This window comes from Argopecten irradians, chromosome 7 (genome assembly GCF_041381155.1).
Source record: "Argopecten irradians isolate NY chromosome 7, Ai_NY, whole genome shotgun sequence".
Classification (NCBI taxonomy): Eukaryota; Metazoa; Mollusca; class Bivalvia; order Pectinida; family Pectinidae; genus Argopecten; species Argopecten irradians.
Genome location: NC_091140.1, coordinates 27,507,186 through 27,528,846, shown reverse-complemented (window position 1 = coordinate 27,528,846; position 21,661 = coordinate 27,507,186). Strand labels below are relative to the sequence as shown.

Sequence of the window (21,661 nt, the reverse complement as noted above, 5' to 3'; positions counted from 1 at the left end):
TTTATAAATTAATATGCAACGTCGACATCTTTATTGTAATGTCATGATGACGTCAGATTTTTGCACCATTCTCGGATTATTTTTTTCATAGTAGATGAAGAAAAATTATCTGCCAATCAGAAAGTCGGATATAGTATCAAAACAATTAAAAATTAATTGTATAGAGATGAAATCACAGAATGGCAACACTGGTTTGAATTATCAAGTATTTTTAAGTCCGAGTACAATATACTTTTCCACTAACTTAAGTAATAATTATCATTGAATCTTTCAGGTGAGAAGCCTTATGCTTGTCCGTTTGAGGGCTGTAATAAAGCGTATTCAAACTCAAGTGACAGATTTAAACATGTGCGGACTCACCAGGAGGAAAAGCCGTACATCTGTAAAATGCCTGGATGTAACAAACGCTACACAGACCCAAGTTCACTCAGAAAACATGTCCGAACACATGGACACTACTACCGTGAAAACGAAAAACAGATAGCCAAAAACAACAAATCCTTGTACTTATCAAACATTCCTACCCCTTTGTCGCCCTCTCTTCCCCCAAGTTCTCCCCATCCATCCGTTCATTCCCCTCCTGTGAACCGATTCCTTCCGTTATCGCCTGGCAGCATCATTCCTCATTCGCCAATGCCCTCACAGATGATGTCTGTACATAATATCATGCATGTATCAAATTTTACATCGAATCCTCTTCTATCCTCTACCATGTTGTCTACTCCCGTCACAACGACACAAACGACGTCCACTCAGACTGATCGTATTCTCAGCTCCCTCTCCCCCACTTCTCCAATCAAGCTTGATCTCAGCACGGATAAGAGTTCAGATGACCAGGATGAAAAGTGTCAAGATGGCCCTCTGGACCTCACTACAAATACTTCTTCAGAAACTGACACAGACATCGAAGTCGGGGACCGAGACGACTCAAACTTCTCATCAAGTAAATGGGATTTGATACATTCCTGACTGTGTTAACGCGATTAGAGTTTCTATGCTAAAAATATCAACTGGTTATTTCTTGTAAGGATGACTTTTTGGGATTTCACTGCTCATCTGCATTATTGAGAGAATTAGATTGTAAGTAATAGATGAATTGTGTATTCTTTATACCCCAAATCACTTTTATTTTCTCATTAAAATATATTAATTTCCTTGTGAAAATTACAGCTTTTAACCCACTAAAATAATCCGCTATCTGGTATCATTGAAACATTTTTTTATTCTTCATTGTGTGCTTATATAAATATTTCAGCAGTTTAAAGTTTATTTAGTTAAAGCTGGATAATGTTAATTAGAAGTCATTAATATGGCCAAAGTTGTTGCAGTAGTAATTTTCATTTTTATTCTTAGTAGGGCTGCAATGATACACCTAACTGACAGTATAATATGTACATGTATCACATACATATTTTCCGCTAAACAATTCAAGTCCATGATAGTATTGTAATTAGGGTCATATACAATCAAACACAGTACACAGTAGTGCACTTAAGTGTTTTATTCATGTACTTTTCATAACGGTTTTAAAAGTGAACCAAAGCTTTAAAATTTACAAATAGGGTGGTTTTATTGAGAACATTATTTTCAGTTTGAACTTTTTTTTTTTCAAGAAATGAAAATATGCAGTATATTATGATATCAATCATTGACATGGATATTGTGTGATAAACAGTTAAATATTGAGATACAATACTACTTTATGTATCTTTGCAGTACTTCGTGTAATAACACCTAAATCTGCATATGTATTCACAATTCCTTAAATGTTATTCACAGAATATCTTATTTCATATAAAGTTATGTTAGATTTATCTTAGATAATAGAAATACAAAATCTTATTTGTGCTATTCCCATCTCCATTTGTTTTTAGTTATTTAAGTCATATCACAAAAGTATTACGCAATGCACTCTAATATAAACTAATTTGTCAAATACAGCAAGAATGTTGACAAAAAATGATAACGTAAATGATTTCATTTTAATGTCCTAATATTTTCATCACAATAAAGTTTTATATTGTGCACCACAGTATATTTACAGTCTACTGAATATGTGGAAGAAATGTAAGTTAAAGGTAATTCCTAATTCTGTCTCAGCAAATTACAGAGTTATCTCCCCTGCATAAAGGTATTGATTCTGATGTCAGTTTTTTTGTAAGCGAAATTCACATTGTTTTCTCTTAAATATACCGGTAATTATTGTGACGTTATACGCTCACAAACACATGACGTCTCAGTCAATGCCTACCCGCAAGGGTAGATAACTCTTTCATATAAAAATAACTAGAATACATTATATGCTATCCAATGATAAAACCATGAAAAGTTACACTCTTTATTGTTGTGCTATAAATCAAAAGTTACTTGTACTAGATTAGGGAAATTCCTGCAACGCTGAAGAAAATATTGAACTTTACTATGCTTTCTGATCACCCCTTTTTTGACGCTCCTTAACTCTAGGACAGTTTGTTAAATATTTTTATTTGATAGTTATAAAGCCAATCAAGTTAATTGATTATTTTTAAAATGGAAGATCTATATTATATTAATTAAAAATTTATTGATCATCTGAATCTCTTGCATATCATAATTTCTTTTAAGTAATGGACAATATTGGAATCAAGGGGAGAAAATGATTAATGAAAGAAAAAATATCTAAAAAAAAATAGTATGTTAGATGATGTTGGGAATTGAATCTCACGTATATTGTACCTAATTTTCAATGTTAAATATAATAGTTACTGAAGTGCTCCCGTTCCCATAACAGCCCTCCTCCTTTTTCAGGACTCAATCAAGTTCACTTACCAGGATTTTTTTTATCTAAATGCAGACTGAGAATTGATTTGTGACATACAAATGTACTTAGTGCAATATCTTATATCCTTAAAATGTCCCTTCAGTTTCTCAATCTGTAACGGCTCTTGGCACATATATTGGGATGTAGATATATGGTATATCCCACCTATGATAATGCTTCTGTTGTCACCCTCATTTTATAGATTTCCTTGATTCATTAGCTCAATCCTGTCCTACAATGTAGATTTGTAGATCCCATTCATTTGTTTCCTGTACAATGTATAGTGTTAAGTTGTGGTTCAAAGTGTCGACTGTGATATATGTAGTTATACCTGGAACATATATTGAGCTTGTAATATCTCAATCATTTTTATCCAGTTTATAAAATGAGATTGTAAATAAGAAGATGCTGTACCGAGGGTACATGATTTAATTAAGGATAACAATTGTAAAATACAAGCATTTTGATTAAGATTGAATATGATTAATAAATTGTCAATTTAGAAAATATGGTTAAAGATGTATGAATAAGATAATATGAATGATGATGAAATATGATTATGATATACATATTGTTAACTCATATATATATATATAGAAGGTATGATGTAAGAATATGATTATGTAAATGTGCAACATATAATTAAGAAAGTATTATACTGTGTAGCTGGTCACACTTGTGAGAATTACATTTTCGTGATTATGTGGGAATTAGCTATATTCGTGAAAATTTGATTTGCAAGGTAAATTTTGAGAAAATATTCATTCATATACTCCCTAAAAGGGAAATTTCAGTGAGGCTAATTCTGTTACATAAATATGAAGCAAAATATGGCATAAATGTGTTGTTTCACATTCCTTAGAAACGTATAACAAAAATTATTGACAAAGTCCACGACATTGTTAAGTGTTTTAATTAATACCGTTGAATTATACCACTGTACCCACAACCGCGCTAATGTCACATAAGTTAAACAAATGCAATACATAACAAATACAATACATAAACATCACAGAGTTGATGAAATTGTTTTTAGACAGTAACATGCACCAAATAAAGTAAACACGCTACTGTAAGAGCAATTTAAGTTATTCTAGACAAAAGTTGCTATACTCTACTGGCAATGACCAGGGCTCAGCTAGCTGCAATATTGTAGCTCAAAAGCCTTTTAGACAGATAATTATGGTGACGTCTTTAGAGGTACAATTTGTGCCTATTACTGCTAATGGGGAAAAGTTATGATTATGCAAACAGTATATTTGTTCTAGGGTTTAGCATACAAGAAATCTGACCACAATATGTAATGGTGGACAGCGAGCAACTTTGAACATTTCACACACAATTTTCACCACAGTAGGCTTTTCTTGCATGTCACAGTAAAACCAACTAATCTGACTTCCATTAGAACTGGTTTGTTTCTGAAATATAAGCTTATTTTCATGCACTCTTAGACTGAATTGATGTGAAAATTAAAACCTCTAACATTTGATTTTTCTTGCTGATTTGTTAAAATAACGAAAATTTTTGACCTGGCCAGCTATACAGTAAGAAGTGCATGAGGGTGTATAAAAAGTGTTAAGTGTGAGATTGGAGGTGTGTGCTAGGATACCAGGCAGTGTATAACAGACATTAAATCATAGAAAAAAAAACCTTTAAATGTAATCCTTCTCTTACTTATCTCACCTGCTCTCAGCCTAAACAAGTGTTATATGATGTACGAGGTACAAGCATCCATCATCATTTTTTTTCTGCTGTCACTTTTGATAACAACTTCTCCAAAATTAAGAACCCTAGGGGGATTGTACTGGGCCCATAATATACCAGGATGGAGAAAATTAAAGTTTGTTAAAATGAATAACCTTGACATTCATTCAAGGCCACAGGTGTGAATCAGGCTTACACCTTTAAGGTTCTTCTTGATAATTAACATATTTAAACCTATGATTCTCAATACCTAAAAGACAGAGACCATATAGTTAAGCTTGCTAGCTAGTATAAAGGGCTTAACAAGTGAATGACCATGACCTTCTTTAAAGACAAAAGATGTCAGATATGTTCACTTTTTGACAGCAGATTTTTTTCTGAGATTGCACATACAGTATCAAGAGTACAGACAGTTTATATAAAATATATAGACAAAGTGGTCTTTTGCAGGACAAATTGTGTTAAAATTTGCTATTGGGTATTGTACCGTGGTTTTACGGAGCAGGGGGTCGTAATACAGAGGTGGTCACTAAGGCAGGTTTTAATGAATTTCATCTTTAATCATCCATACTATCACCTATATGATGTAGACTTTGTTATGCTATCAAAGGTGCTTTTTAGAACGATTACTCAATTCATCAGTACGAAAAAGATATATACAATATGTAGTTATTTTTTGTTGATAAAGATGATCCCACTTAAGTTTGTGTTATTTAAAGTACAACTATTGTTTTGTTTTGAAATTAATTTTAAATACCCATGTACATTGTTTTGTTGTATAATTAAGGGCTTGATTTATGTATATAAAGTATTGTTAATGAAGTAATATCTTCAGGTAGGTCGTTATCCGTATTGATTTACATCTACAATGTTTTATGTAGAGATTTAACATGTTTAATTACACATTATATATACCTACACAGAGGCATCCTTATTAGAGACACCTCAATAGGGAAAACAGTATATAAAGGAATTAAAATACAAGTATGTTAAATTAAGATTTTCAGGAGAGTTAAAATGTCTTTGAATTCATGATAGACACCATTGAATCAACTATGAAATTGATTTTACTGTTTTCATTTTATAACCAATCTGCAATATTGTCAGGTCAGCAGCTATAATTATATGTAATATTGGCCACCAATAGTTAAGCAGACTGTTGAAGGTCTAAGTATGTTTAAGGATTTTCAATATAAACTGAATTTTACTGGTATTATGTTTATTTGTCAGCATTAGATACTTTGACATCTCTTTTAAAATAATTGTGCTTAGAGTTTTCCTCTAAATGTTGCAAACCAAATGGTTTTTACGATCATGATGTTATGTAATTATTTTTGAAGTCATCAAGTTATACCATAAATGACATGAAATGAGTTTTTATCGAATTTTGGGTCATTTCATGGATACATCATATGTCAGAGGTGTTTGCGATGAATTTTATTCCGTGAGTAACAATAATGATTATTTCGTTGACTGGTTAAAGATATTTTTAAAATGGGATAGATGTTGTATGTCTTATATAATTCATAGAGTTTAAATTTTGTCACTTTTTATGAGCTAATATAATAAAAGGTAAACAAAAACATGCATTTTGCGTTTAATGTAAGAAATGAGTTTCATTTCAAGATAAATCCTTAGATAAAAAAAATTCATGTGGAGGGTGTACTGATTGTGTAATCTGATTTCTATTCATTATTGTTCATTTGAACCACTAGTAAGTGTAAAAAATTTCTTATATGTTAAATGTAAACTGAATTTTGTCACAGTTGTTGCGTACCATTCTTACTAACTACTAGTTAGTAAGAATGGTAAGCAAATAATAGTTAAACTAGCCATCCATGTGAACTGTTTTACCTTTAGTGACCAGTCTTGTAGAAAGGGCATGCCAAAAAAGCCATGCCAAAAAGCCATTCAGATCTATCAGAGTTACTTCCCTTTGTTACTCTCTTAATCACAGAGTAAAATAAAGGGAAGTAATTACTGATCATATTAGATTGGAATGCAAAAAGCCAGCAGCTGTCATTGATTGAGTCATGCTACTTGATTACTGTACAAAATATTTTATCAGTTACATGTACATGCACTCTTTTTTAGGTGTTTATTTTTGCATTCTTATTGTTTTTGCAGATATGATTATTCATCATTACTTACTGTATAGTTGTTTTTCACATATGTATTAAAACTACTTTCTTTACTGTTTGGAACTGAGGATATTTTCGGTGTATTTCCTAAAAACACTGTTATTGACTTTAAAAGTATCACATGACTGGCATAGGTATGACCTGTTAAACCATGAGTTTTTGACAAAAAATGATAGGTATTAAATTTTGTGAATTTGGGTTAAAGAAAATTAGCAAAATGAAACAGGGAATATTAGCAATTATGCAGTGATTAAATCAGTAAATAAGATAAATTAAAGGCATTTATTACATTTTTCCAAATGGTGAACATAAAAGCGATATATGATATTTTGATATTTTGACTCGCTTTTGACCAAATAGATTGCAGCATTGACAGTGAAAATATGTTGGTTGTTAGTCATTACTTGGTGCACAATAATGATGTCATATTTTTGTGAAGAAAAATGATGTTATGCTCACAAAAATATGACGGAACAATTGCAATGGTAAATAACTTAATACAATGGCGAAATACCTTTGGCAGAACTAGTATTGATGGTCTTCTGTAAAAATAGAATATTCCTTGTTTTGTTATGAATACCAGTTTTAATATTTCATCTAGTGAGGTGGAAACTCTGATACTTTTCACAAGTTTTACTGGTATTCATCAAGAAACAAAGAATACTATTAATTAGGCCACTAAACAGTCTTGGGATACTTAAGTATAATAGAATAATAGAAAACGAAAGTCTGAAAGTGGGTGGGAGTGGGGTGGGAGTGGGGTGGGGGTGCTAATGTGGAGGCATTTATAGGTTGATTATGGTATTACAGGCAAATACAAAAATCATAGTAGGTTTCCACAGAAACATGTATGTTTCTGGTATTCATAACAAATGTTGATTATGTAGTGATAAATTAGTTTAAATATAAATTTTCAAAATGTAAATGGAAAAATGTTTATTTTTTATACTTCAAACTATCTCAACTACATTGGGTTGAAATAAATATTGTGATACAATCTATATTCCTGGTTTCATTCTTTTGTTTATAAACAGCCTAGACCATGAAAAGCATTGATATGTATCACAAGGTTAAACCCATTCAGTCGGTTTCCTGTACACCCGAGGAATCACCCCATCCAATCTAGAACGAATAATCATACCCTGCCTCTAGAACGAATCCTACCCTGCCACCACTCCGTTTCTGACAGGTCTGACGACGGCCATCTGTCAGAAATCTTTCTTCCGTTGTTCAGAGCTACGTCATCGCAGCTACATCCAATCTAGTTCTACATCTAGATGACAGACATCATATCATTTCATGGTATCATATATATATGTATAGGCCTTTAATGACAATGCGGATTAGTTGAATCATCGACTGAGTTCTTATCTCTAGATCTTGGTTCGGTGTCTCCGGCGACTAGTTGAATCATCGACTGAGTTCTTATCTCTAGATCTTGGTTCGGTGTCTCCGGCGACATACGTCAGTGAGACAGCACTATACAAAGGACAAGAGTTCCTCTATCACAAGGGGACACTACACAAATATTACCAAAATCAAGTACAGCCTCATGATCAGGTCACTCTATAGCTGTGATGACGTATACGTAGCTCTGAACGACGGACGGAAGATTTCTGACAGATGGTCGTTGTCAGAGCTTCGAATCCGTCTCATTGACTGTAGTGTTACAAAACATCCAGCGATGTCGGGAACGGAGTAGAGGCAGGGTATGATTACTCTTTCTAGTCACCGTACACACCGCATGCATATGAGGCCATCCTGACATATAACTGTTATGATGTAGGTCTTTCATATATTCATCAATTCACCCCCCTACATCCGAACATTGATATCTTCATGATCAGGGGTCCACCAACCCCCTACCTCCGAACATTGATATCGTCATGATCAGGGGTCCACCAACCCCCTACCTCCGAACATTGATATCCTCATGATCAGGGGTCCACCAACCCCCTACCTCCGAACATTAATTAATATCGTCATGATCAGGGGTCCACCAACCCCCTACCTCCGAACATTAATTGATATCGTCATGATCAGGGGTCCACCAACCCCCTACCTCCGAACATTAATTAATATCGTCATGATCAGGGGTCCACCAACCCCCTACCTCCGAACATTAATTGATATCGTCATGATCAGGGGTCCACCAACCCCCTACCTCCGAACATTAATTAATATCGTCATGATCAGGGGGTCCACCAACCCCCTACCTCCGAACATTAATTGATATCGTCATGATCAGAGGGTCCACCAACCCCCCGTCAGGCATGCCAAAAAACTGCCCAAACACCACGCGAAGGTTCATTTTCGTGTTGAATTCGTGTGTTCATCTTGTCTTTCGTAAGGTTACCGCGAGGACATCTTATCGTTCCGTGTCTTCTTTGTCTTTCCATCGCGCAATCATCGTCGACAATATGTACATTCATCAATACGAAGGAACCACGAAGTTATCAGATGGTCTTAATTAATTATGATAAGTTAAGGCAGCACGACTACTTGACCGTAGTTCTACATTTTGTATCATGATGCTATCGTACTTACGACTTGTAAGTACGATGGCATCATGATGCAAAATGTAGAACTACATGTACGGTGACGACGAAGACAACGTATTACCAAGATGAACAACTACTGCAGGCACAGAACTTATTTTTTCGAGTTTTTAAAGATAATTATATAATTAATCTAAATAGTCTACACTGATTCCAGATTATTACGCTTACATTGAAACTATAACACTTAAAGTTATATGTGCTGTAATATGCATTCTAACGAATCAAGAAGAAATTTTAATGTTACCCACCACTGAAAGTTATCAATATTTCAATTATTATAATACTTACAATGGATAGGTTTTAATGCAGTGGGAGAGCAGGCAAAATTCTAAAATCCCACCTCAGTGAAGGCGTTGCTTAAAATTAAGCTCATAAAACCAGTGTAAAAATATATTAAAACCCTACTTACGTTTGCCCACGAACCAATTTTATTAAAACTAAATGTTATGTGTAACAACATTAATGCCAACCCTTGAAATACGTTTAAAAAATTCAAAAGGTCCCAGGGGCCTGTGCTATGGCCAAATTAAAATTGCCCTGTGGAGGTGTAAAGACGGTTCTCTTTTTGATACAAAACGGTATCAAAATTATGTTTTATGTCGTCAAACTGTATTATTTTCTGAAGAGTATAAATAATTACATACTATGATCAAAAACATGTAGATAAACTGTAACAAATACAAATTTTGGTTACATTTTCTAAAACAGAAAATGTCAAAAATTTTGATGTTATTTTCGGCCATGTCAATTATTAACAAAGGGGATTCACCCACTTCCAGTTTGAGTGCACCAAAAATATTTTCTAAAAAGTTGGCTCATGACCTGGAACAAGCATAGCGACAATTTTAGAAAAAAAATTTGACAGGTAAATTTGTCGTGAACATTACAAAATGAATTTTAGACCATTAATCATTAATAACGATAGTTTCTGTCACCATCGTTATTACCACCATTTTATTCTAAAAATAGTAATGAACGTCACAAAAACATCTTTATTGATAAATTGCACCAAAATTGAAGATAGAATGGCAAATGCAATAGGAAGCAGCAACTATTCTTAGATCTCCAATTTTGACGTCACCAACATCTCCCTATGATGACGTCACTAAATAGATCCTCCTTTTGTTTGCAATTTGGACATCGAGTCACTTCGACTATCGAGTTTAGCTATTATTTTGATGTTTATAGCTTGTATATACATAATTGAAATTGTTGACGGAAGTCAGCCCAGCTCTTATTACTGTACATCTAATATACAGAGACTGACACTGTGACCTTTACACTTACGAATTAGTCATATCTTATCTCTCCTAAACAGACAAGGGTCCGGATGCTGTTCGTGTCATTATTGTCATCGCTAACATTTATTTACATATTTTCGATGGTTTAGATTGTGTGTCCCCTATGCCATATGTGACCGGTACTATGCTTTCTTGCCGTTGTTTTGAAGTGGTGCTTGTGTCCATTCAATGTATCTTCGGAATGTGCCTTGTTCCAAAGAACGTTAGTGTTCTCCAGGGTAACTATGTATGGGGAGACGGATTTAATCAGCCTGGATGTCAACTATTGGGTCAGTCGTTCACCAATCAAAATCTCGACGACATTCGTGTGTTTCGGGCGTCACGTCTAGGTGTGGGAAGAACTCAAGAGTACTGGATTGCTGCACGCGTCCAGTACACAAAATGGATGCAAATTCGAGGATGCTTTTTAATCGACTCAAGCAGATATAAATCTGTGATAGGGAGAAACAATGTAAAAGAATGTTCAAGTTATTGCGAGGGATCGAGTTTCGGATTAACATCCGAGCGTTGTTTTTGTTTTGATACTACTAGAACTTTCGAAGATGAGGATTATGATGATTACTGCAGGGCCGCGAAGTGTCCAAGAAATGGCGATGAGCTGTGTGGAAACACAGTGGAGGGTAGACGTAGCTGTATTTGTGTCTATGAACCATTGAATTTAGCTGAGGATAATGAAATTGGGAATTGTAAAATTATGCAGGTAAATCGTGAAGATAGAACGTTTCGTACAAAGGACTGTGATGAACGTCATTCATTCCTTTGCCAAAGACGGAGCGGAAGAAATGATGTAGAACTTTACAAAAATGAAGTAAACTGGGCTTACGCTGGACTGGCCTGTCATCGTGAACACAGAAGACAATTCTACAGTGGCAATTTTGACATCCGGAACCTCCCGAATGGCCAGCACTGGATCGGGATATTTCGACAGGAAACATTTCAATGGGGGAATACATTAAACCAAAATGGATATTTTGATTGCATTTCTGTTACTATTAATATGGATGGTGTGTTAGAGACATCTGTGAATAATTGTAACACCACGTTACCTTTGCTGTGTGAAGCAGCAGACAAAAGTGATGACACAACTACACACATGGACGTCAACAGCACGATCTCACGTGATGATTTGAACGTGCGGTCCCTAGTGGTCGGAATTGCAGTGGGTGTGGTGACCACGTTGGTGATTGTGTTAACAGCTCTTGCCATTTTACGGCACAGAAAAAAGGTAGTGGAAGAAAGGGCGATCGTAAATGGACGAAATGATGATAATCTGGACGCCAATTACGACCACTTAAACCCTAGAGAAAGTGCCCAGTATTGCGACCTCCAACAGAATGCTGTAACATACGATTATATATCGTCAGTAGACACGAATAGAGACTATCTAGAAATCGTTGAAGGGTGATTTGGTATACTCTCTAACTTCAAAGCCTAATGAACAATAACGTGTAATATACTTTATGTATATGATTTGCTTATTTACCGGGTATATTTAAATATAAATTAATATATCATGCCTTTCTAATTATCAATTGAATCGCAATACATTTACTACAACGGATGAGAAAGCAACACAGGTTAGCAATTGGTGTTCAAAATTCTCAATAATCAAAGTCTCCGTATTATCTAATACTTATGACTCCACTTTACATCGGTATTCCTGAATATTAGCTATTGGCACTCTCGCTCTTCTGTCAAACAGCCAACTTATTTTATACACTCATATTTTACACTTTATTGTATTTTACACTTTATTGTGTATTATGCTAATGTTATTGTTCAAACCCATCTTTAGTATTCCTTAGGTGACTGTCACTGTCACTATGTCATATCAAAACTGAAGGATCTGTGTGCTGACAGTTCCTTAGGTGACTGTAACTGTCACTATGTCATATCAAAACTGAAGGCTGTGTGTGCGCTAACAGTTCCTTAGGTGACTATCACTGTCACTATGTCATATAAAAACTGAAGGATCTGTGTGCTGACAGTTCCTTAGGTGACTGTAACTGTCACTATGTCATATCAAAACTGAAGGCTGTGTGTGCGCTTACAGTTCCTTAGGTGACTGTTACTGTCACTATGTCATATCAAAACTGAAGGCTGTGTGTGCGCTAACAGTTCCTTAGGTGACTGTCACTGTCACTATGACATATCAAAACTGAAGGCTCTGTGTGTGCGCTAACAGTTCCTTAGGTGACTGTCACTGTCACTATGTCATATCAAAACTGAAGGCTGTGTGTGCGCTAACAGTTCCTTAGGTGACTGTTACTGTCACGATGTCATATCAAAACTGAAGGCTGTGTGTGCTGACAGTTCCTTAGGTGACTGTCACTGTCACTATGTCATATCAAAACTGAAGGATCTGTGTGCGCTAACAGTTCCTTAGGTGACTGTTACTGTCACTATGACATATCAAAACTGAAGGCTGTGTGTGCGCTAACAGTTCCTTAGGTGACTGTTACTGTCACTATGTCATATCAAAACTGAAGGCTGTGTGTGCGCTAACAGTTCCTTAGGTGACTGTTACTGTCACTATGTCATATCAAAACTGAAGGCTCTGTGTGTGCGCTAACAGTTCCTTAGGTGACTGTCACTGTCACTATGTCATATCAAAACTGAAGGCTGTGTGTGCGCTTACAGTTACTTAGGTGACTGTTACTGTCACTATGTCATATCAAAACTGAAGGCTCTGTGCGCTGACAGTTCCTTAGGTGACTGTCACTGTCACTATGTCATATCAAAACTGAAGGATCTGTGCGCTGACAGTTCCTTAGGTGACTGTAACTGTCACTATGTCATATCAAAACTGAAGGATCTGTGTGCGCTTTCAGTTCCTTAGGTGACTGTTACTGTCACTATGACATATCAAAACTGAAGGCTGTGTGTGCGCTTACAGTTCCTTAGGTGACTGTTACATATCAAAACTGAAGGCTGTGTGTGTGCTGACAGTTCCTTAGATGACTGTAACTGTCACTATGTCATATCAAAACTGAAGGCTCTGTGCGCTGACAGTTCCTTAGGTGACTGTAACTGTCACTATGTCATATAAAAACTGAAGGCTGTGTGTGCTGACAGTTCCTTAGGTGACTGTAACTGTCACTATGTCATATCAAAACTGAAGGCTCTGTGCGCTGACAGTTCCTTAGGTGACTGTCACTGTCACTATGTCATATCAAAACTGAAGGATCTGTGTGCTGACAGTTCCTTAGGTGACTGTCACTGTCACTATGACATATCAAAACTGAAGGATCTGTGTGTGCGCTAACAGTTCCTTAGGTGACTGTCACTGTCACTATGTCATATCAAAACTGAAGGATCTGTGCGCTGACAGTTCCTTAGGTGACTGTCACTGTCACTATGTCATATCAAAACTGAAGGCTGTGTGTGCTGACAGTTCCTTAGGTGGCTGTATATGTCACTATGTCATATCAAAACTGAAGGCTGTGTGTGCTGACAGTTCCTTAGGTGACTTTCACTGTCACTATGTCATATCAAAACTGAAGGCTGTGTGTGCGCTAACAGTTCCTTAGGTGACTGTAACTGTCACTATGTCATATCAAAACTGAAGGATCTGTGTGCGCTTTCAGTTCCTTAGGTGACTGTTACTGTCACTATGACATATCAAAACTGAAGGCTGTGTGTGCGCTTACAGTTCCTTAGGTGACTGTTACATATCAAAACTGAAGGCTGTGTGTGTGCTGACAGTTCCTTAGATGACTGTAACTGTCACTATGTCATATCAAAACTGAAGGCTATGTGCGCTGACAGTTCCTTAGGTGACTGTAACTGTCACTATGTCATATCAAAACTGAAGGCTGTGTGTGCTGACAGTTCCTTAGGTGACTGTTACTGTCACTATGTCATATCAAAACTGAAGGCTCTGTGCGCTGACAGTTCCTTAGGTGACTGTAACTGTCACTATGTCATATCAAAACTGAAGGCTGTGTGTGCTGACAGTTCCTTAGGTGACTGTAACTGTCACTATGTCATATCAAAACTGAAGGCTCTGTGCGCTGACAGTTCCTTAGGTGACTGTAACTGTCACTATGTCATATCAAAACTGAAGGATCTGTGCGCTGACAGTTCCTTAGGTGACTGTCACTGTCACTATGACATATCAAAACTGAAGGCTCTGTGTGTGCGCTAACAGTTCTTTAGGTGACTGTATATGTCACTATGTCATATCAAAACTGAAGGCTGTGTGTGTGCTAACAGTTCCTTAGGTGACTGTCACTGTCACTATGTCATATCAAAACTGAAGGCTGTGTGTGCGCTAACAGTTCCTTAGGTGACTGTATATGTCACTATGTCATATCAAAACTGAAGGCTGTGTGTGCGCTAACAGTTCTTTAGGTGACTGTATATGTCACTATGTCATATCAAAACTGAAGGATCTGTGTGTGCTAACAGTTCCTTAGGTGACTGTCACTGTCACTATGTCATATCAAAACTGAAGGCTGTGTGTGCGCTAACAGTTCTTTAGGTGACTGTATATGTCACTATGTCATATCAAAACTGAAGGCTGTGTGTGTGCTAACAGTTCCTTAGGTGACTGTCACTGTCACTATGTCATATAAAAAATGAAGGCTCTGTGCGCTAACAGATAAAACAGTTAGTTTGCTCCTTTGATGTATGTCAACAGAAACCAAAAACGGTTCACTGTATTGTTATAAAGTTGGGCGTCTTTGAATTGGAAGGGTTTTTTTCTCTCCTGAAATGCCCTCAGTTTTACTATGACCTATTTCATGGTTGGATATTACGACAGTAATAGTAAACCCTGAAGTACCGATAATGCTTCGATAACCTACAATCTATATCTGAATTTATTAAACTTATTAGTCCTATAGTCAATGTATCAAGAGTTCTGTACACCCTCTGGAGTCACGAAATTCAGTTGCCGTAAAAGCGTTGTACTGGTGAATGTTATATAACAATTGAACATTATTTATGTATTAACTTATAGTTTTATAAACATACCGTTTCAGAACGTTATTTTTAATCCAGATCTACTCAATTTCTGTCATAACGTAAACACCTATGTCAGTATGTATGTAACAATTAAATCCTGATTTCTACGAAAGCAAATTATGTGGTGTTATTGGACCTTCTTTTTCACGAATGCAGCACTGAATGTTTGCAAATCCAACAAAAACCAAGCTTATACTGCTTATGATTCTAGCTGAATAAAACATATTTATGTTTTTACACCCAGTCAAATAATAAGTGATATATATATATATATGTTGGAGTTATCTAATAAGTGATATATATATATATATGTTGGAGTTATCTCCCTTGATCTCATGACTGTTTGTTTCTTGTAGGGAAACTATTTATATAGGCACAGACCGGGTACAGGGAAATACCAATTTCATTGATGACTGGCAGACGTAGAATCCTTTTTGTCGGTATGTTTTAATGACGCTTATCACTATTCATGTGAAAGTTTGTTTTAAAGTAACAAGAGGCCCAGAGGGCCTGTATCGCTCACCTGGTTTGTAATGCCAAGTAATGTTCTGAATACAGGTTCATTGTTTCTTTTCTGAAGGAATTTGAATAATTTCCTCTAAATCCCCTATTGGGCCCCATCCCTCCTGCCCCCAGGGGGTCAGAGCCAAAATTTATAAAAGTTCTGTTCCCCTTCCCCAAAGGATGTTTTTGGCCAAATTTGGTTATAATCCATGCAGAATTCTAGGACAAGTAACGATTTATAGAATTTACCTCTATTTACCTTATTTGGTCCCGCCTTGTTTGTTACAATCCATGCAGAACTCTATGACTAGTAGCGATTTAAAGGAAATGTTGACGGACGGACGACGGACGCTGGACGTCGGACGACGGACGCCGCGCCATGACATAAGCTCACCGGCCCTTCGGGTCAGGTGAGCTAAAATGGTGCTAAATATTACAAGAAAACAACAACATTATTTCAGCCGTGTATTGTTTTTAATTCGGCACGGATCTACATGTACCTGTACACTGAATAATCAAGTTGAGCTTTTAATATTAGTTAATCATCATCATAGTTCACATTATTCTGAGAATTTTATTATTAACAATGCATAGATTTTATTTAACAAGCGCAAACAAGAGCCGCCTTGCAGATAGGGCGTAAGAATTGTATCATTGCATGATCGTAAAAGGCGCCTAAATTTAGGATCTTATCTTTTAATTTCTTTCTAACTTTCTACCTCCTAATGTCTCCATTGACACCGCCTCACATTTTGGCCTTCTGTTGAGCGCTAGGCTCTAGATTCTGTTCCCTGACCGAGACACATAATAGTCTATAAAAGTGGTAGTTTCTGCTCCTGCTTGGGGCTCAGCATAAAGGGAGCGGGACGACTGGTTTGCCCGTTGTCAGTATAATGTGATCGGATGGGGTGCGTTGCTTGATGTCTTCGGCGGCATGCTTAAGTGATATAGCACTATAAAACGCAAAAGTTTTACTATTTGTATATCAAGACAAAACAAGAATATATCACAGTCTCCCAAAACACGCACCACGCACTTCATACAGTACACGAAACACACCGGATATATGGAAGGCCATCCTTACATGACCCTGGCTGTTCATAGGACGTTAATTTAATCAAATAAACAAAGCAAACAAGAGCTTAAAATTATTTTGGCAGAACTTCCAAAAATAATAATATTAACGTCCACAGTTCAATGAAAGGAGTTCGCACGGCCAAATCATTGAGCTAAGTTGTGGTCTACAACTGCATTTCACATTATACAATGATATTAGTAATTGTGAAGTGATTTCATCTGAACATACATAAGACACAAAAACAAATTTTACAATGCATAAATTATGTGTTGTAACTAATATTTAAAAGACATCATATATGTTTGTTAATTTGAATGACTTTCATAGCTTAATTCATCAAGAGACAAGGATAACATTTCAAAAAACCTTATGGCACATAAAACTTTAGACATTTGCTAACCGGAATTCAATATATTTGCGTTAGCAACTTCTTAATGTGAGCACATAGTAATACAAATTTTAATCCGAAATCAATTATTCTGTGATAACTCCAGACCTCAGAAGAGAAGCACGCATGTCCATGCCAAGGTCCCCGCGCCAAGCCCGATCTTCAAGAAAGATAATAAAATGAATAAAAAACAATAATCAAAATAAAATGGTAGTTAATTAAGTTCAATGATTTAAAAAAAATATATATATGAGATCCTAATTGTGTAGTATTAGAATCAAACGAAAATGAAATTCCGTGACTCGAGACTTTGGAAGTTTTGATTTCAGTTAGCAATACTTTTATAATGTACTAGCTTTGAGTATTACGAGTATGAGAAAAGAACTTGTATCACATATTGAAATTACACTCATATCACTTGCCTATTATACGAGGTACTTAAAAAACATTTCTTTGATATATATTAAAGAAGATCTAAAGGTCAGGAAATACTCTAAGACGAGTAGAAACTTACACACAGCCACCACATTCGCCATCTCTGTCTCCAGTTCATTAGCAAGGTTCCGAATTTGTTTGGCAGATTCATGTACAGAGCCATTATAAGTGTCAATGGATGTCACGACGAATTCATGTATGTCAAATGGTAAAAGAACAAAGATGAAAGCGGCACCCACTTTTGACACGGCTCGTGCTCCTATAGCAGCACCTCCACCCATAGCCCCACCAGCTTCCCTTGCAGCCTCGGCTGCCATAACTTGTCCACTTCTGCCTAACACTCCACCAGCTTCGGCTGCAATAACCTTAGCTCCGGTACACGCCCCTGTTCCTACGGCACGTGCCCCTTGTGCAGCCTTTGCACATCTCGCAACACTTGTTCCCACTCTTGTAGCTTCTGCTCCAACTGAACAAGCTCCAGCCGCAGCCTTACCTCCAGCAGCAACAGGCGTTTTTATACAGCGCCCGACAGCGCCAGCGACCTCCATGGTATTAACATTTGTACCAGCTACAAATTGTTCACGTTCGTTCATTTCTTCGTTCAGACGTTCAGTTGTTTCTCTGTCTTCATTGATGGCTTGTTGGACGTTTTCCATAATACCCTTTTCTCTGAAATACTTTCCAATGAGGGTGCCGATACTTACAACACCACTGAGTATTCCAACACCCCCGAATCCGACTAAGGCCATGGCAGACAGACCACCAGTGAAGGGGGATAACGCCAGACAGGCCAGCGTGCCCACTCCTGACACGATGGCTGTAGACGATCCAGTCAATCTCGCAATATTCACATTGCCTTGCATATAATCCAGTTCATCGGCAAGCGTTCGTAGTGATTGTATAGTTCGTCGTCTTCTGGCCTCCCAAACATCTGGCGATACCAATAATATAGCAATATGAACTACTTAATCTGTAAGTGCTTACTGATTATTGCATTGATGGAAATCTCTTGTGGTTTTTTTCTCAGGGAAAGCGCTGTGAGTAATACTATTGATGAATATATTTACCACAAAAGTCAAAGTATATTGAAATGAGTGTAACTTAGAAAACATTTTCCTTTTGACAAACAATCACAAAGAGCAACATGTGCACCACCATCTTGAACATCGTTGAACTGTAGTGTTTATCTCCATCTGTATGTCTGGTTGTTAGTTTGCAGACAAGATATAGAGAAAGGATTAGTAACTTTGATTGGAACTTAATACAATATTACTGAAACATATAGAAGGATGATTGAGAGTCAAGAGGTTAACACGATGAATTAATTTGAATGATGAAATACATTGAACAATTTGAGTTCCAGGGACCATGGCCACTGTTTCTATTTATAGAATATTATTGTCAGCTCTCTAACGTCTTCAAGCGTTGATCAACATATCTGAACTGATGTGGCTTCATTTATTTTAACCACACAACTTGTATTTATACACTTCAATATGTATAGTAGAAACACTGAAAACTGTAGATTAGTCAAAATAATGGACGATGCGAGGCCCGAAGGGCCGAGCATTGTTCAATATCTTGACTAATCTACAGTTTGAGGTGTTTCTCTTACTTAAAACATGGCACTCTGATGTACAATGCTAACTATGGCTATTGTGTAACTAATCTACAGCTACAGGTAAGGCCTTCAACCATCTTTGACATTGAACATGTCAGCACAGTAATTGTTGTAATATATGTCTACTCTGGTCGTGCATGCATTGCATGAATTTTTCATGAAATTCCATACCAATGTTATTCCCAGAGAATTTTTTGTGAGTTTGACTTTTCTTCATTCTGAGTAGAGCAGTACAAGAGGCAACATGGCAGACAGTACAGATCAGATCTTTATGAAGTCAAACTATCTAAAATGATTATCAAATTTCCAATAACAGAGTTTATTTTGTGATATGTTAATTTAACTGTTCTTTATGTCAGAGGCAGACCATTCACTTGGATATAACTTGTCGGAAATTCACAAGATATGGAGGACTACCATGGAAACGTATTAATTTTGAATATACCGCTCTACGTTATGAAATGAAGAATATGAGTGATGAAAAGAAAGCTTAAAATTTCAAATTTGTTCAATAGGCTTTGTGTGGTTCTTAGATAAGGAATTATACCGAAATTATTCAATTTGGGAAACGTGGATTTATGTGTTACGTGTATGTATATTCAAGAAATGAAGCAATTAACAGTGAAATTATTGGGAAATATACCGAAAGCATTCATTCAATTTTCAAAGAAAGAAAGTACACATATCTATCTAAAATTAAAACATCATTGTAGGAATGCCTGTGCTGTCGAAATACTAAAGAGTCTTGATTTTCAACACAAGGAGTAATTTTATGCGTTGTGGTTGATGTGATTGGATTTATGCCGATGTCCACGGATCAATGTTGAAAACAGAAAATATGTAATAATATGTATTATTGAAGTTTTCTATTACATATTTGTTGAATTTGATTACATTTATTTGTTATTTATCTGTCCAATTTTACAATGCTGCATGTAGTGTCACTCTCTACCTTTCATTGTACATTAGTTTACCTGGAACTGTAGATTAGTTGAAACTAATCTACAGCTACAGGTAAACTAATGTACAGTGAAAGGTGTACTAATCTACAGAGAGAACAAATACTTGAACAATAGTCTAAATAAAGTATTGGGGACAACAAAAGATGACATCATAGCCATGTTTTAAAAAGGATTTGGATACCATCTGAACATTATTATCAGGATATGTCGGTGCAATAGCTACAGAGCCATCCTGAAATTGACTTTGACCTGAAATTCAGGTTAAGAAATATTAGCTGTGTACCGGTGACCAGACAGCAGGACACGTGTATTGCTTCCGCGATTACTTCTTTATCATATTACAGACTAGATATGGTATGCCACGGTCAGGGATTAGCAGTGTTTAGCATTCTACATAATAGTTATGAATATGTAATAACTAACATGAATATATATAATTAGTTTAAAGGTTGAATAAACTATAATTTTGTTTTGAATAAAACAAAGGGAAATTATAAAATGAGTGTTCCTTATAAAATATATATTATACCTAATACAAATTTGATACTTACATAGAATATCTTCCTCTTCACCCGAACCGTCGCTGGGAAAAGTAAACAAATGCATCAAAAACACATTGCAGTATTATTTAAGGAGAAGTTCCAGCTAAATCGACATGAAATACATTGTATGAAAAAACAATCCGGTTTAAGAATGTATGAATATAAACAGAGCAGATTATCAATGCATGAATAAAACAATGCCATGCACCCCTGATCTTAATGAATTAACCACATTACCACATATTTATGTACATGGTCAATTGATGTAAGATCTTATACATTATATACGGTGTATATCTTGATGAGTTTCAAATTTGATAAGTACGTGCAAACAATGTCTTTGATGGCTTTTTTGTGGTAGAGAAATAGTCGTAAAATGCACTTACCTCGCCATATTGACACAGGTACAATTTATCTGCCCTAGTGTCCCGTATTTCCGAGAACTCGGCCTAGTAGTGTTCTATGAATCGTGACGTCAATGTTCAGATGCATCGATCCTTAGCCTAGCGTCTGTCTCTATGACTTGCAATTGTTTAAAAAACTTTTCTATTTCTTTAAGTGATATCATCAACATTAAAATTTGCTTCAACGCTATGCTGTGTACCTGAGAAGGTCCAGGCAACACTAGTATAGCATTATCAAACATTTGATTTGGG

General features: G+C 36.1%; 3 protein-coding genes and 1 long non-coding RNA gene across 5 annotated transcripts in view; 3 read left to right on the top strand and 1 right to left on the bottom strand.

Annotated features, from left to right (window-relative positions):
• The window catches only part of LOC138328027 (zinc finger protein GLIS2-like), a 46,434-nt gene extending 39,036 nt beyond the window's left edge, over positions 1-7,398 (top strand). For both annotated transcript variants that reach the window (XM_069274603.1, XM_069274604.1), the window contains exon 8: positions 275-7,398. In XM_069274603.1, the coding sequence (XP_069130704.1) occupies positions 275-969 (695 nt within the window). In that variant the 3' untranslated portion in view covers positions 970-7,398. The remainder of the gene's footprint in view (positions 1-274) is intronic.
• A 3,132-nt stretch (positions 7,399-10,530) lies between these two features.
• On the top strand, positions 10,531-12,021 carry LOC138328024 (uncharacterized). Its single transcript, XM_069274601.1, has one exon. It carries the CDS (start codon positions 10,611-10,613, stop codon positions 11,910-11,912), a length of 1,302 nt encoding a protein of 433 aa, XP_069130702.1. The 5' UTR covers positions 10,531-10,610; the 3' UTR covers positions 11,913-12,021.
• Positions 12,022-12,253: 232 nt separating this feature from the next.
• Positions 12,254-15,595, top strand: LOC138328026 (uncharacterized). Its single transcript, XR_011209152.1, has 2 exons — positions 12,254-12,440; positions 12,504-15,595. It is a non-coding gene; the product is annotated as an uncharacterized lncRNA (long non-coding RNA).
• A 997-nt stretch (positions 15,596-16,592) lies between these two features.
• LOC138328025 (apolipoprotein L2-like) lies at positions 16,593-21,609 on the bottom strand. Its single transcript, XM_069274602.1, has 4 exons — positions 21,392-21,609; positions 21,015-21,046; positions 17,960-18,811; positions 16,593-17,605 (listed from the first exon to the last, which is right to left on the bottom strand). The coding sequence occupies exons 1-4, from the start codon at positions 21,397-21,399 to the stop codon at positions 17,532-17,534; spliced, it is 966 nt and encodes a 321-aa protein (XP_069130703.1). The 5' UTR covers positions 21,400-21,609; the 3' UTR covers positions 16,593-17,531.
• Between the last annotated feature and the right edge of the window lie 52 nt (positions 21,610-21,661).